This window comes from Maylandia zebra, linkage group LG23, assembly GCF_041146795.1.
Source record: "Maylandia zebra isolate NMK-2024a linkage group LG23, Mzebra_GT3a, whole genome shotgun sequence".
In the NCBI taxonomy this organism is placed as follows: Eukaryota; Metazoa; Chordata; class Actinopteri; order Cichliformes; family Cichlidae; genus Maylandia; species Maylandia zebra.
The window spans coordinates 35,163,558-35,179,436 of NC_135188.1; the positions used below are offsets into that span (position 1 = coordinate 35,163,558).

Sequence of the window (15,879 nt, forward strand, 5' to 3'; positions counted from 1 at the left end):
TGACTAATTAACCGATTTAATTGCACTCAGTCACCAAAAAAATGCAAAGAACTCAGCTTATCAGGCTTTAGCTTCACTGACTGTGCAGGCAAGATAATTAGGTTCACACCAGATGAAAAGCATCCTCCTTCAGGACTTTAGGGGCTCTGCACTTTTGTAATAAGAGATCTTATTACAACTACATATATGCACTGAGTAATTTAATGCAAACAACTATTAAAAAAACATTCATTAATCATTCACAATTATTCGAAATACGAGCCGGTGGTGCTCTTTTAAATCTGTGTGGGTGTTTCCAGCTTCAAGCTGCATTGCAGATTTTTCCTGTAATAAAAATGCAGAGCAACAAAAGTGTTTCCCAGACCTGAGTTGACCTGAGTAACAGTTATCCCAGTCTATCTTGTGATCCAGGCAAATTTACAGAAACAGGCTCTGAGGTATGTTTTCTCTCCTTTTGTTAGCGAGTCAGAAGCGTTACCTCGTTAACAGCAACGTGTTTATAACATATGACAGATTAAAAACGTAGAGCACAAACTACAAGGCTCATTATATATGAGATGACTGATGTTGTGTGGTGCTGAAAAGAAGCTGAGGGAATCGGTTGCGATCGGTGTGACATGTGGGTTACATAAATGGTTCTTCAGTGCATCACCATTTCAATCAAAACAGCATCATTACTAACTGACCTCAAATACCTGGGCCACCCATAAATTAACACACAGGTAGGTATGCAGAATGTAACCTGTGCCTCTTAAGGCCATGATCTGGCAGGAAACACAGAGTATTCACAGGAATACTCCACAGGCTACTTTTAAATAATAATAAAAAATACTACAGGAACATTAATAAAGATTACGTAGTTTTTGTGCTGATGAAAATAAGGCGTGATGATGGTGTGCATGTTAATTAATGTCCAACCTAACAAACTTCAGACCTGCAGCTCAGAGTTTTATTGGCCCTAAAATTACACCTTTTATTTTTATATTTTGAATATTAATGCAATTTAATAAACTAATTAACGCCCTTGCATCAACTCTTTTTGTCCACTGTCCATGTAAAAGCTATAAGCCAGATGCTGGTTATGTTTTGTAGATTACACTGTCATTTGTTTTCTTTTCTGTTCGCTATGAATTTCTGCAGGCAGTTCTCCTTTCAGTAACTCGTCTTTCACATGTTTCAAACCTCCTTTTCAAAGCTGTGCTCAGAGAGTGGGATGGAGAGGCCTGTTTTTAATGTGTGTTTGCATGTTTGCTTCACCTTGAGCTTGCCCTCGCAGTGAGGGAAACCATCCAAAGGCGGCAGCTCGCACTTCTCCTGGGCTCCGTTTAGGAGGTCTGGATAAAGAGAAAGAGAGAGAAACTAAATCAATAAGGTCGAGTCAGTCAGCTCCAGAATTCTTTATCTGTCTGCGTGGGGTTTTTTGTTTTGTTTTACTGGATACATCACTATTACAGTGGATATAATAGAGACACAAATATTAACATCTGCAGTTCACACTGATGGTCTGAATTGTGAGGGGAAATGAAGCATGTGTGGAGTACACAAGGCCCACACACAACCGTGTCACACATTTATCTTTCTAGCTCCAATCACACTGTCAACACCTTCTTTATTTCCCCTTCTGTTGATTGCTAACTAGTTTACATTATAATACTTACAATAAACATGTACTATGTAGGTCATTAGGGCTATTGTGTGCGACTGCCTACATTCTGAATGACCTATCAGATGTCTTTACAACACACAAAGAATTTTAAATGCAAACATGTGAATACAGAATCTGTTTTTATTTTTGATCTTGTTGATGTTTATCCACTACTTCTTATCCTTAGGCTGTAATAACTGGCAATGCAACAATTTCTGCTACTGCTATTCCGCAGAACACGATGGTAACTGTGACGATACAACTTTAAACGGATGCTAAGTGATACAAGAAAGAAAGCAGTAAAGATACAAAAGAGTGTAGGAATTGTTTAGATGTGATGCTCCATGGACAGCAAGCATCATATAATAAGGAAGCAATAACAAACAATGTTTAAATTCAAAAGGCTTTGCTTTGGTTAAATGTCACCTCTTGTGCTTCTCCTTATTTGCTGTCACATACAGTAGTTAACAATCATTAAACCTGCCCAAAATGAGGTGGGTGTGTGAAAAACTCCCTTTTAACAGAAAGAAACATCCAGCAGGACCAGGCTCGGGGAGGGGCAAACATCTGCTACGACCTGCTGGCGGTGTGGCGAGGGAGAAGACACAGGGGCAATGGCAATTTTATTTATACAACACTGAATCCTCCAGCCTACATGTCAAAGCATCCTTGGGCAACATGCTGAACCCTTGAGCTGCCCCGTCTTAAGGTGATTACAAAGACAGGACTGCAGAATGTGTGTGACTTTGTGAGTGAAGCTTGTGGTAACAAGCCAGTAACCAGCTGTTCAAGCCTTTTCTGTACAAAAGGTGGCCAATCAGAAGAAAGATGGCTGAAAGTGAGCTTGTTTCAAGCTGAGTGTCTGCAACAAGGCCCAGGATAACAAACTAGGATTATTATGAACCATGGTCTATGCAAAGGTACCTTTGTAGAGTCCAATGTAAACATCAAACTGGAAAGGAGGGCCCACAAAGGTACTTTAAAGTTATTTTCTGAAAATCGAAGACAACAGCATCTGTTTGACGACTCGAGAGCTTCGTCTTTGTGTCTGTAATTTCAAAGTAGGAACTCATCACATCGTTTCATTTGAAATTGATTAAGACAGACCAGCGAATAAGAAAAATACCTGAAAGTGCTTTGAGGCTGTGCGTTAAAAGAATTTGCCACAACATGAAGTTGTACTCGCTCCTGCTCCAAATAAAACAAGAGATCACAAGGGTTGATTTTTACTTTAACTAAACTGGAAGTTTTGCACAAGTATTTATGCCCATGACATGAGTCATCAGACAATGTGACAAGAATTGCATTAGACCTATTGCGCAGTGTGAAATGAAATAAAATTACACAATCATCCCAGTGCAGAACACTCTCAGCACTTTATGTCTGGATGTCTTTTGAATTTGCAAATGGAGACTGGCCATTACCCTGCGGTCAGGGATGATGGTCATCCGATAGCATCACCTTCGGCTCTGTAGTCTTAACTCCATAAAAACGAAAAACCACACAAGGGCAAGAGCTGCACCAGCTGAAGCTGCAGTGATGCAAACAGTAGAAGAATAAAAACCAGAAGCTGCAGTTGGAGGAGAGAGCTCCTGTGAGATCTCCTCCACACTGATTTGAATGTCCCTGCAGGATTAACGTGCATGGCCTGCACGGCTCCCAGTCTTATAATCATCTTTTCTGATATCGTCATTCAGAGTCGTCATCCGCCCTGACCTTTAGTGCCAGGATATAAATAATGGAAGGCAAATGGATAAAAAGCTCAGAGGTGCATGCCAGGCTGACGTAATGAGTTTAAACTTGATATCAATACTGGAAAATATTTATTAAAATACAGCAAAGAAGTCAAATCTCAAAAAAGTTAACAATCAGCAATCGTATGGTCACAAGAAAATCAAACCTGTTTGTGCAAACACAAAGATGGAAATGAAAAAGACAAAGTAGCACAGAAGTGCAATGTTTGATCTGGACACAAGTGATGGAGGACCATCTGGTAGAACTTTGGCAAGCCTTTTCGGTGTGTGTGTGTGTGTGTGTGTGTGTGTGTGTGTGTGTGTGTGTGTGTGTAAGACAGAGAGGGAGAGCAAGAGACAGATTTTGTGTTATAAAATCTGTCTCTTGCACTGTGCATCCATACCACTTCATGTTGTGGACGCACAGTGTGAGCACTCAGGTTGCATCAGAGCATGGGGCTGTATAGTGTGAGACCCTGCATCGTGACCTACGAACTTCTAACCCCTGCTATTCAACCGTATAGTTTGAGCAGGAGCTGAATATAGGACTGAGAAAAAAAAATCGCAGTGTGTGCCCAGCTTAAGCAGATCTGACCAATAAGACTGTGGCATTTGATAACAAGTGCGCTCATAGGTAAAAACATGTCACAGTAATGAATGTATAAATAGTAAAATAATGCTATTTTACCTCGACACACAGCAAGATGCTAGTGTGGGTCAATTGGCTCATCATTGCTTGATGTCAACTTCAAGTCCCCCCCCTTAGTTATGCTGTATTAAAATAAAGTATAAAGTAATTATAATAAAGATAATAATTATAACCCAGAGCGCTCCCTGACAAATACTGAACTGGTAACGATATACAGTAACTATACTCAGGTAGAAGTGAAATTGAAACTACATATTTTCATGTCAAAATGTTTGTCTTACTTTCACCATAACAGTCATGGAATAAACCTTTTTCATTGACAGATTTCCTTTAGCTTCTTTTCTTGCAATGTTGTGCTGGGAAAAACTATAGAAAGTAAAAACTGACAAGATTACTCTGGCATCCAAACCAGTTTACTATCCTGTCAAATCCTGACTTGAAATAAAAGCCACAGATGAGTCACTTGACTCAAAGTCCCTTCTCCTCAGTACTGTGGTTCATCAATGTCAAACTTTAACTTGGGTAATCTACACACACACAAAAATAACAACACGATCAATGCTGTACAGTAGCAGTAGCTGCAATCATTTGCAGTGGAACAGATTTAACACTCACACAGTTTAGGACAGCACAACACAATCACATACAATAAATATCATTTTCAACATCCATCGATGTTGAAGTTCATCATCAGCCAATGATAGCCTTGATTTACTGCCAGAACAGACACTCAGCCTTCAAGAAGCTTAAAAGAAGAAATACCTGATTGTAGAGCTGGGCGATAGAACGATAACGATATGTATCGCGATATAACTTTTTCTCGATAGAAAAATTTAACTATCGCGATAGACCTCGCCGCTCTTGTCCTCTTAAAAAAGAAAAAAGAAAAAAAAGAGCAGCCAATCCAAATTAAGTAGCGCAGAGCCGAACCAATCACAGCCGCAGCGTCACGTCACGTGACTTGTTACGTACAGCACAAGTGCCAAGCCGCACATGTGTATTTGTTTGGGAAGCAGCCAGCCACCGTACCGCCCGGGTAATGGAGGAAATGAGTGTGCCAACTAGAAAAATCAACCGAGCGTGACCGAAGAGAAAACAGATGATGGTTCCAATGCCGGAGAGATTGTCGAACGGAAGAGCCATAGAAGTTCCGTAGTGTGAAGGTATTTCGGCTATTTCAAGTCTGACAAAAAACAGAGTAGCGTGCACTGTAAATTGTGCCAAAAGCAAGTCTGGAAATACAATAAACTGGTGCATGCGCTACGTCCACACGTACCCGGGTATTTTTGAAAACGCAGATTTTTCTATCCGTTTGCACCTTTCGTCCACACGTAAGCGGCGTTTTTGGTCACTGAAAACGAAGATTTTTGAAAACTCCGTTTTTGCATTTACGTGTGGACTAGAAAAACGGAGAAAACGCAGCATCAAAGGTGTGCGCATTTTTTGACGTCACACTGTGCGCCACGTTATTGTTTCGGTGAAATGAATTTCTACAATACTGTTACTGTTAATTCTACTCTCTGCAGTGTTTAAATGCTTACATATACACACAGTTACTGTCCCTCCACACATACGACTCGGTTCTGCTTCTACGCCCCAGCTTTGTTTACTTTTTCCCACCGAGGCTTCTAGACTTCTGATTGGCCAACATTTCTGCACGGTTAGGAATCTAGCGCCACCTGCTGCTTTGGCATGTTCATAGCAGCGTTTTCCTTCATTTCTGCCTTTATGTGTGGACGGGATTATTTTTTAAAACGAAAACGGAAAATCTCCGTTTTCAAAAATACCCGTGTACGTGTGGACGTAGCCTCAGTCTCTGACTGGAAGCGCTAATTCGTCATTCGGCTTTTGTCAGACTAAAGTAACTGTTAAAACTGTTTGAAAAGCTCAGCTATACAACAAGGAGAGATCGAGAATTTCCTTTTAGTTCTCAGTTTATTTGATATTGACAAAAGTTAGTCAGTTTTGTCTGTTCTTCTGTAAAACAAGGGTTAGACAAGGTAAACAAACAAGGTAAGATTTATTTTTAGAATTAATATTTTGTTTCTAAGTGGAATTGACAATTTAGTAGCCTGTTTCGTTTGTTCTATTTTGAAACTTAAACGCTTTAGCGGCTGCCTTTTGTGTAGTTTGCAATATTTGCCTTTATTTATCTGAAAAAGTCTCATGTTCCTTAAGTACATCTACCCTGTTGACTTATGGGAAATAAATATTTAAATCAAAACAAGCTGCTGATTATTTCACATTTTACTTGTGAGCAACGGCACATTTAAATCTTACAAATATAGTTATTTGGCTGATATCGTGATAGATATCGTCATCGACTGAAATGAAAAAAAAAACATATCGTGATATGAAAAAATCTTATATCGCCCAGCTCTACCTGATTGTGATATGTCAACATTAGTAATGTTGGTAATGATAATACACCACAAAACAACTTCTGATCTTATGAAATGTCATTCTGCTGATAAGATTTGACATTTCTTTCATACACACCCGAAGTGCGGGACAGAAATTGGGTGCTTTCCATAAGAACGTGTCAGAACCCAAAGATAGACGCCCCTAGAGAAAGTTAGTGGGGCTGAGACACCAAAACAGCAGTCAGAGAGATTATCACACAAACAGATTCACTGTTTGGACTCCGTTACCACCCCCGATAAGGAAATGATTACCACGATTCCTACAGAGGTACAACAGCAAACCAGTCGGAATAACAGTTCTTTGTCTTGGGCCAACTAATTACACCAAACACATTATTTCTTACAGTAATCTTGAAGCACAATGCACAAGATTTTTTTTGGCAATTCATGTGAAGTTACTGCTCTGCAGAAAACTGAGGGAAGCTGTGGGAGGCCTGAGAGCCACTCTAGTATCTCACAAAAGATGGACACAATCAAAACCTCTTCTTGTTTCTGAGAACAGCAGGAGCTGAGCAACAAACAGCCAGAGTAAGGTTTGGCCTTCTATAAACGAATAATGGAGGCCGGACCTGTCTGAACTATTAAACATTAGATGGGCATAGAAACACAGCCATAAAGAGATAGAGATATAAGATATATGCCAGTAAGAGGCTTGTGTGTTATGAGTTAAGGTTATAGCACTGTGCGTTACGTTACTAATAAGTTATCAGATGTACTTTGGAACAAAGTAGTTCTTCCAGTTGCTGTAAGAGTCTCCTTGACTGCACTGAATCATGTAGGATGTTTATTTTGCTTTTGGCCTAAACTCACCATGAGAATCAAGCTTTCTTCATAATGACAGCGTAGGACTGGAGAGCCACTGATTTATCGGCTGATATCAGCATTTGCATAATTAGCATAATGGCCCATAAAAGAAAATTTATGCACTTTGTGGAAATCTGTTTATGTTCAATTTGTCACAATAAAGAAAAAATTATTGGCTGACCCATCGGAATATCAGATTTTGTAATCACCAAATATCAGTCCTGGTTTTAAAGTACTTAAATCTCAAGGCTGGAACAAATGCTAATATTACATCATGTCCTATAGCGATGCGCTTGCCCTTACAATGAAGCTAAATTTCTATTTTTAAAAAAATAACTTTTATTAAAATATGCAGTCACTATAAACTAATTCCCCTTACTATTTCACATACCAGAGTTACAACTTAATGACATCTTATGAAAGCAAAGCAAAACATGAGGAAAGCAAATAAGAGAAAAATGAAAAATAAGAGAGCTGTAGCTCTCAAACCCATGGGGAGGATCACACTTGTGTGAAAACATCTGGGCTATGTTTGAAATGTATCTTGTTCTTTTCATCGTTCTTCTTTATTTCCTTTGAGTTCCCTGCTCTTTTGTAAATCACAGTCTGCTGACTGTGTGTATTGAATAAGCTAAACAAATGTGACTTGTGATTTGCTATTTGGTGACGGGGCCATCTTGTGCAGCACACAAGATGGATGGGTGGAATGACAGGAACTCGCTCTGTGCAAGTTCCTGTCATTCCATCCACCCAGTCAGTCTGCCAACCAACCCAACAGACCAACCAAGCAAACAGCCAAAGAGGCAGCCTGTCATTCAGCCAGTTGGTCAGCAAGCGCCAACGCCACCAGGCAAATCTTCTCTCCTAGCTGTAATGAAGTGGAAGAAGCAGTTTCCAAAGACGACCTAAATATAGTTCCTTTCATGATCAAACGTAGAAGAGGTGGTGCTGCCTCAAAAGGAGCAATTTCCTAGTTATTCACCTCTGCTACGCCAGGGATGTTTAGGTCGGACAAAATGACCTGCTTCACAGAGAACCACGATCATTTTCAGCACAAATCATCTACTGCTGCACATTAAAGCTGGGAAAAGCATGGCCGAAACAACCCCGCCCAGCATGGTGTCAAGGTGCATCAGCAGGGCCTTTACTGACCAGAAAAGAAATAAAGAAATTCTCATGTAGAAATAAGCCTCACAGTTCCTAGCTGTCATGCAGCTTGATGCTGAATCAGATGATGTGAAGCATGATTGACGTCTATAAGCGGCAATTTGAGGTGAAAAGCCAAGCAGCAAACCACACCTCAGTCTAGTGTACACAAAACAGAGGCAGGGAAGAGGAAACCATGCATGGAGCTTAAAACAACAAACTCCTTTAAAGAGTATTCCAAGAACAACCCACAAAGCTGTTTCTAGGAAACAACCTGGCTTATTTCTAACAGAAACAAGCAACCCTGTGAGGGATGGCTATACAAACAGAGAGCTGATGGTAGAACTGCTAGAAACTAAAAAACAAACATACTATCATTTTTACTTTTGCTTTTAAAATAAAAGTGGTATGTTAGATATGTAAATAGTTCATGAGTTAACCAGAAAAAGTCAGTTAAAGCTGTCATCAAGTATTCTGGTCATTCATAACATAATTATGTATAATGTTAATAAAATTTCTTGAACGTGAGCATATTATGTACATTTTCACCTCCTTTCTTTATACAGAGACTCTACTAGAGTTGCTTTGCATGATTCACAGTTCAAAAATATTCCTTATTTCATAGACAGCAGTTTTAACTCCGCCCCCATACAAGACTATACCTCCCAACCAAGCCTGCTTTCTTCTGATTGGCTAAACCTTGCAGGAAATGGTGGGTGTGTCAGGCCAAAAGAAAGGTTACACTTTTGTACCCTTTGTAGTGAAAATGAATCCCAAAAAGGATTTATTCGATCTAGATTTTTTCTCACAATAATAAAAATACAGAGAACCAGAGGAAGAAAACAGATGAGATCACTCCAACTTGCATAAGATACACAAAAGCTCACAGCACTGAGGTCACCATTAGCCAGCTCCCAGCACACAGTGTTGGCCATCTGAGAGCCCTTAAATAGCATCATCTCTGAACAATATGTGATATTACACACAAACACACACAGAGGGTTTTTCTTCCATTCCCTGTCCCAGTGTGTATGTGTGTTTGTCCAAGTCCATGAGGTAATCTGACATTTGACAACTCCAGAACTGGATTGAAGACATCTGGTTTATGTTATATGTGGTTTCTGTTATTCTCTGTATCCATCTCACTCTCAATGATTTCCCTCTCAGGCGTTCCTAACTAAAAACCCTCAGATAACGTGACATGTGCCAAGGCCCTGCTTTAATGGCATAATTTGGTCAGTGGGACTCAAATAAGTCACCAAATTAACTGGAATGCAAAAGAGAAGGGCTGTGCAAGTGCAAGATGGTAAGAATCTAACTCTCAACAATACAATTAGCTAAACAAAGACGCTGGAGCAATGAGCAATTTTAAAGCACATGATGCGTTAACTGTCACTATGGTGACAACTGAGATAAAAGCTTGAAAAATAAAAATGAAAAAAATAAATTACAGAGGGGAGAAGTGCAGCATATCCTCTGTCGCCGTGTCCTCTGATCCATTTGCTTAGAAACACTAATTTTAGATGCACTTTGCGAGAAGAAGCAGAGGTATCAGCGAGGGTACATCTCAGCAGCAGCTCATCAATTAGACACGAGGAAGGCTGACGAACACAGTCACCAAAGAGATTCGACAGCTGTGCAGGTGGAGAGATCAGCGACTGTCATCAGGGAGTGCTACGAACAAGTTCAACTTAGCTCGACTCTCATTGGCTCGCCTGGCTTCACACAAACCTTATCATAAAGCTGATTATCCACCACCTCCTTAGCCTGTTCAGCCTGTTAACAGTGCTTCTGCTCTTCACTTTTAACTCAGCTGTAAGCTGTCTACTTGGGTTCAAGTGCGGAGTTAAAGTTCAAGTTAACGCTACGGATGCCACCGGCTGACCTTAAGGGTTTCTAGGAATCAGACACGTTAAAACGTGATACAGTTAATGTTCCTTTCTGCTGTTTTCATTTACTTCCCTGTGACTTTTAGATCTGTATTTGAAAGCTCCAGACAGAGCTCACTCAGAAGAGAGGAAACTGTGTGACCTTATATATGAGGAAGTGACATGCGACATAAAACATTAAACCTGTGAAATCGAATCCTCTATCAATGCCACACTGATTCATTCAAAGCTTCCCCTTTAAAAACATTTTAATAGCACCTGTCCCTTTCCATTACAGTTAAATTAATAATTGTCTAATAAGTCAACTCAATTATATCTACCTGTTGGAAAGGTTTTTTTTTTCTATAAATAAGGAACATGCTAACGGTTTTGTCTTACTTCCTTTTCTTGCTATTGCCTCACAGCAAGAGAGCAGATGTCAAGATTATTATAATCAACTCAAAACTGTGAGAAAACAATTAGTTAAAAGAAATACAAACTAAAATTAAAGACGTAAACTTTAGGAAAAAATAAACACTGACTGAAACAGTACAAAATAATAATACTAATGTCGTTAGTTTTTTTTTGTTTTTTTTAATATGGTCAAATTTACCAAGACAACAAGCACAAAGATGTGTTGATGCGTATGTTTATGGAGACTACACCAGTGTTCAGTGAATTCTAAATCTAAATGCAATAAAAAACATTAAAAAAATAAAACCTCTGGTACAGGATATACCAAATACACATTCATTCACATTATTAAACAAAATGTTGTATTAATTATTAAAGCAGAAAATGCCAGAAACAGAAAAGTTTAAGCCTAACTTTTGAGTACACTGTAAAATTTGATGCATTTTTTATAAACTGTGCAAACTCACTGCCTCAAAGAAAAATGGACAGAAAATACAATGATAATCAACGCATAGGTAGGACAAGGCAGCTTAATATTATCTTGAGATTGCTTGCTTAAGTAAAAAAGCTAAACAAATGTAGGTAGAGATTTACCTACATTTGTTGTACACAAGCTTTTCTTCATGTGTAACGAGCTCAGTGTTTGCTCAATTTTTCAATGTCTCATACAGGAAATTACGTTTTATTAAAAACTTATTAATAACCCAGAATAACACAGAGAGGTAGGCAATTAACTGCTACATGAGCCCTAGCTATGTTGGCGAAACATTTACACTCTCAGCAACACAAACTTTGGAAACCACAACATTCACACACTAAATACACAACTGAAGTAATAATTACATCACTCCAAAATGTAAAAAATGTAAACATTAGGATTATAGAAGGATTACGGACAGCTTTTGCGTTTACAGTGTTTGTATATATTGTAAAACTTGACCTGCACCCCTTAAATGAAACTCCCAAAAGCTACTGAAAGCCATTTCTTTAGGCCAGGCTGCCACCTGAAGGGACCACAGCAGGGTAACACACACACACCAGAGGGGCTTCCCAATACGAGGCGGCACGTGTTTGGAAGTGGTCAAAACACATGTGTCTCTCTGCCTTTGGTCCACACAAGTGTTCCACTGCAAAGTTCTGGAGGCTAAAAAACCAAATCCAAATTTCCCCACGTAACCCCAACATCCAGCCCACACCAAGTTTCATATTACTCTCCCTTCCTCTGTTGCACAGAACAGAAACTGTCTGTAATCAGTCCCTCTTTTGTGCTCGAGCAATCTGATCGGTTCGCTGTTCCCTCCGAAAATAGAGGACGATGCCGATTTTGCACCAAAAGCGACACAAGGACACAGGGCTGCCAGAAAGCTGTGATTAGCTCTCATCATTGCTGAGCTATGACTAATGTTCCACTGCTGATTTCTACCAATTGTGGTTAGAGGGGCAAGGCTGTGAAGACTGGCTTGTGTCTTCAAAGAATTCACTGTTTTGATGACAGATTTTAAACAGACCTGAGAAACTAGACTAAAAATAGCAGCAAGTTTATTGCAGATGTTCCATTTCCTCTGCAAGGCCTGAAACCTTGAATTGTTTCTGACCAAGTGCTGGACACATGCACTCTCTGCGACCGGTGTTACAATGCAAGATACGGCTTTAGAGGAAGGCAGTTGCACGATGCAGGAAAATATGCAGAGAATTTGGTTTCCTCTCGTATGTGGGTGGGTGTCTAAACATGCAACCCGAATATGAACAAGCACGGGCGATAATGCAGTCGTCAGTCTCTGTGTGAAAAAGGACTGAATTGCATCAGCTCTGCGTTCATGTGCGCCTGCTGCCCTGTTCTGTCATCTGGATCCTGAAAAATCTGCAGCTGCAGTGAATGAAAACTGGAGTGAGTGTGTGTGTTTATCCGGCTATTAAAAAATAAAAAAAATAAAAAAATATATATAAAATATGCCTGGGGAAATGGTTGATATTTGGTGGAAGGAGTCAAAGCCGATTATATTCCTATAGGGCCGGAGCAGCGGCTTGAACCAGCAGAGCAGCAAAACTGGCACAGAGGAAGAGGATGTAGGGGGGGAAGAGAGAGGGCAGCATACAAAGAGAGGAAAAGAAAAAAAACATGGAGCATGAAGAGACTGAAGGTAAACAAGAGGGACGAGAATTAGAAATGGTAAAAGCAGAAAAATATGGTATGGCGTTTTGGACCTAACACCGTTAAACTCTCAGTGTTTGTCAGATTTCATAATTAGCAGATTCCCTGCAAACAGTCACTGGGCAGAAAAAAAAGAAAAAGAGGGAAGTCGTAAGATGAGAGACGAAAACAAAGAAGAAAAAGTTGGATGCACGTGTCGCAGCCAATGGCGCATCAGCCCCAGATGTTCCTTCCACTCAACCCAGTCAAGACCTCAAGGGTACATACAAGCCTGCCTGCGGGATAAAGGGCTGAAATAGAGAAATAAGAGTGTGGAGGGAAAGGAGCGACACGAGGGGATTTACACTATGTGACCTCACAACAACAAAAAAATATCTGTATCTGTAAAGAGCCTTCAGATGGGTTAGTATGTTGATGTTTGATAACTGTGAACTTTTTTGGGGGGGGGCGGGGGACTTAAAAAACTGGCCATCATGACTCCCTTTTATCTAATCTAATAGAGTCAAATGTGTTATCCATGGAGTATCTTATTCATGAGACACAGATTTCAACGCGCTTTAATTTTGCAGCTGTTAACTGCTAATGATCGAATGAACTGATAGAAAGAGCAGATTGGTGAGTTTTGTGTGGCTGCCGTAGCTTCACAACAGCTACAGTGACTCCAGGCATGCTTGCAAAAGTATGGCATGAGTTTGACTATCGTATGGCAAAACTCGAATGTCCATTCATTGAAAATCAGACTTAAGTACACAGTTTGCTGCGATAGATACTATAAGGTAATGAAAGTATGCACACGGGGCAAATACAATCACAGCGGAAGAAGTTTGCTGTGCTTGACGTGCAATCATGTGCAAGTGGGAAAAGTCCTGGAGAGGCTCAGTCCACGTCAAACTAAAACAGGCAGGTACGCACAAGATGTGGAGGAAGTAGAGGAGAGTGAGACTTTCTGCCAAGAATGCCACATCAAAGCTGAACTCTTAACATGCATCGGGTCATCGCCAACACCCTTACTTACTTTACTTTATTGATTTATATAGCACTCTTGACAGGATAAAAACCACAAAGTGTTTCACAATAATATATAACAGATAAACATAAAACAGTAAAATCAAACATACAGAACAAATCTAATTAAAAGCTAATCTAAATAAATGAGTCTTAAAATGATGTTTAAAAGAATAAATACAATCCAGGCAACGTAAAGATGGAGGGAGAGACTCCCACAGCCTGGGGGCCATAGCTCTAAGAGATCTATCACCTCTGGTTTTAACTAACTACCAACAGCCTTTGATTAGATGATCTCAGGCTGCGAGAGGGAGTGTGAGGTCCTAAAAGATCAGAAATATAGAGAGAAGCGTCATGATTCAAAGCTTTAAAAGTCAGTACTAAGATTTTAAAATTAATTCTAAAATGTACTGAAAGCCAGTGTAATGAGCATAAAACTGGTCTACTGTGCTCTCTTTTTCGTGTCTTTGTTAAAAGCCTTGCCGCAGCATTCTGGACTGACTGCAGACGGTCAAGATTCTTTTTGCTTTAAAGAGCCAGAATACTGCCACTTGACTTTGGTACTGGGAGCAAAAAAAAAAAAGAAGATAAAATTATCCTCAAAAAATTAATCCTTAAAAATTAAAGTTGAGATTAAAGTTGGTTGGTGAATGACTGAATTAAGAATGGGTGAGACTGAATGGTACGTCAAGACCGATGATGCTAGGTTTTTAAACGCTAAAGTTTAGTCTTCAGCACTTCTGTTATAAGATGTATTGATGTCCACTCTAACCTGTGAGACACTGTAAGACATAAGATACTAACTTGCAAAGCCACCCTTACTGCTTAATGTGCTGCTATACCAAGGCTTTAGAGCAGAGTACTGACAGCCACAACCACAACTAGAAAGTAAATCTGTAAGAAACACTGAAGGGCGAAACTAAAACACTGAGAAATACAACACAGATCCAACAGCTGTAAAAGCAATGGTTCAAATTCTGGTTTCGTTTATGCTGCTATGCAACATTCAAAGATTTTAGGGTGATGAAAGTCAGGATTCGTGGGAGGATTTTAGTGTGTGGGAGTGGATAGCATCTCTCTGCAACTTATTAGCAATGAATTGAATTGCATGTGTATTTTATTAGTTTTCATCTGTACACCGAGAATCCAGGCCTTCAAAAACAAGATGCTATCCAGTCTAATCTAAACCCAAGTAGAAAAATGTATTTATTATTAAACTGATAATAGTGACGTCCTGTTGTGAGGTACATTGGACACACAAGTGGCTTTGGAAAATGAGGAATATCGAGCAGATGAATAAAGAGAAAATAAGGCACAGTGAGAGAGCCACCAGCAACTCCCAGCAGAAGCACTATCCTCGTCTCTTTCCTTTGTTGATACTGAGGATTGGATCTCATCTTTCACTGAGAACATTAAACAGAAAATCAAGCCGATCGATAGCTGAAAGAGACAAAGCGGCAAAGATGCCGCGAGCGGTGAATGCAAGCATCTCTGTTTGGCCGGCGGCGTCTGAGAGACAGCGAGCTGCAAATCAGCCAAACATCACCAGTGGTGTGGCTGAGACGGAAGAGACATTGATAACCTTAAACACTCGCAAAGGGAAGAGAAATACATCGCAGGGGGAATGAAACGGAACAAGTGAGAGTCGTGGGAGAGTTAGATGCTGCAAATCACCACCTGACCGTTCGTTACATCTATCTCTATGCCTGGTGTGTGTGTGTGTGTGTGTGTGTGTGTGTGTGTGTGTGTGTGTGTGTGTGTGTGTGTGTGTGTGTGTGTGTGTGAGAGAGAGAAGAAAGAGATTACATAGACTCCATGCCAGGGGCAGAACTTTGGATGAAACATGGTTAGAGAGGTTGATTAGCTACATTAGCAACAGCGTGGTGAGACATGGCATCACATGCAGTTTGACCAGGCCCCATCTGCTTACTGCTAAGAAGCAATCTAAAGGCCACCATAACAGACATCTGTGCCCGTTGTCTTTGGCTGAAGAAAAATTGTACCATGTTAATGTAATTCCTCAACCTCTAATGAAGCTTG

The 15,879-nt window shown here is 40.0% G+C and overlaps 1 protein-coding gene across 2 annotated transcripts in view; it reads right to left on the reverse strand.

Moving 5' to 3' along the window:
* mgat5 (alpha-1,6-mannosylglycoprotein 6-beta-N-acetylglucosaminyltransferase) overlaps positions 1–15,879 on the reverse strand; it is a 107,477-nt gene that overhangs the window by 59,261 nt on the left and 32,337 nt on the right. For both annotated transcript variants that reach the window (XM_014413148.3, XM_076880774.1), the window contains exon 4: positions 1,258–1,334. In XM_014413148.3, coding sequence (XP_014268634.1) covers positions 1,258–1,334 — 77 coding nt within the window. The remainder of the gene's footprint in view (positions 1–1,257; positions 1,335–15,879) is intronic.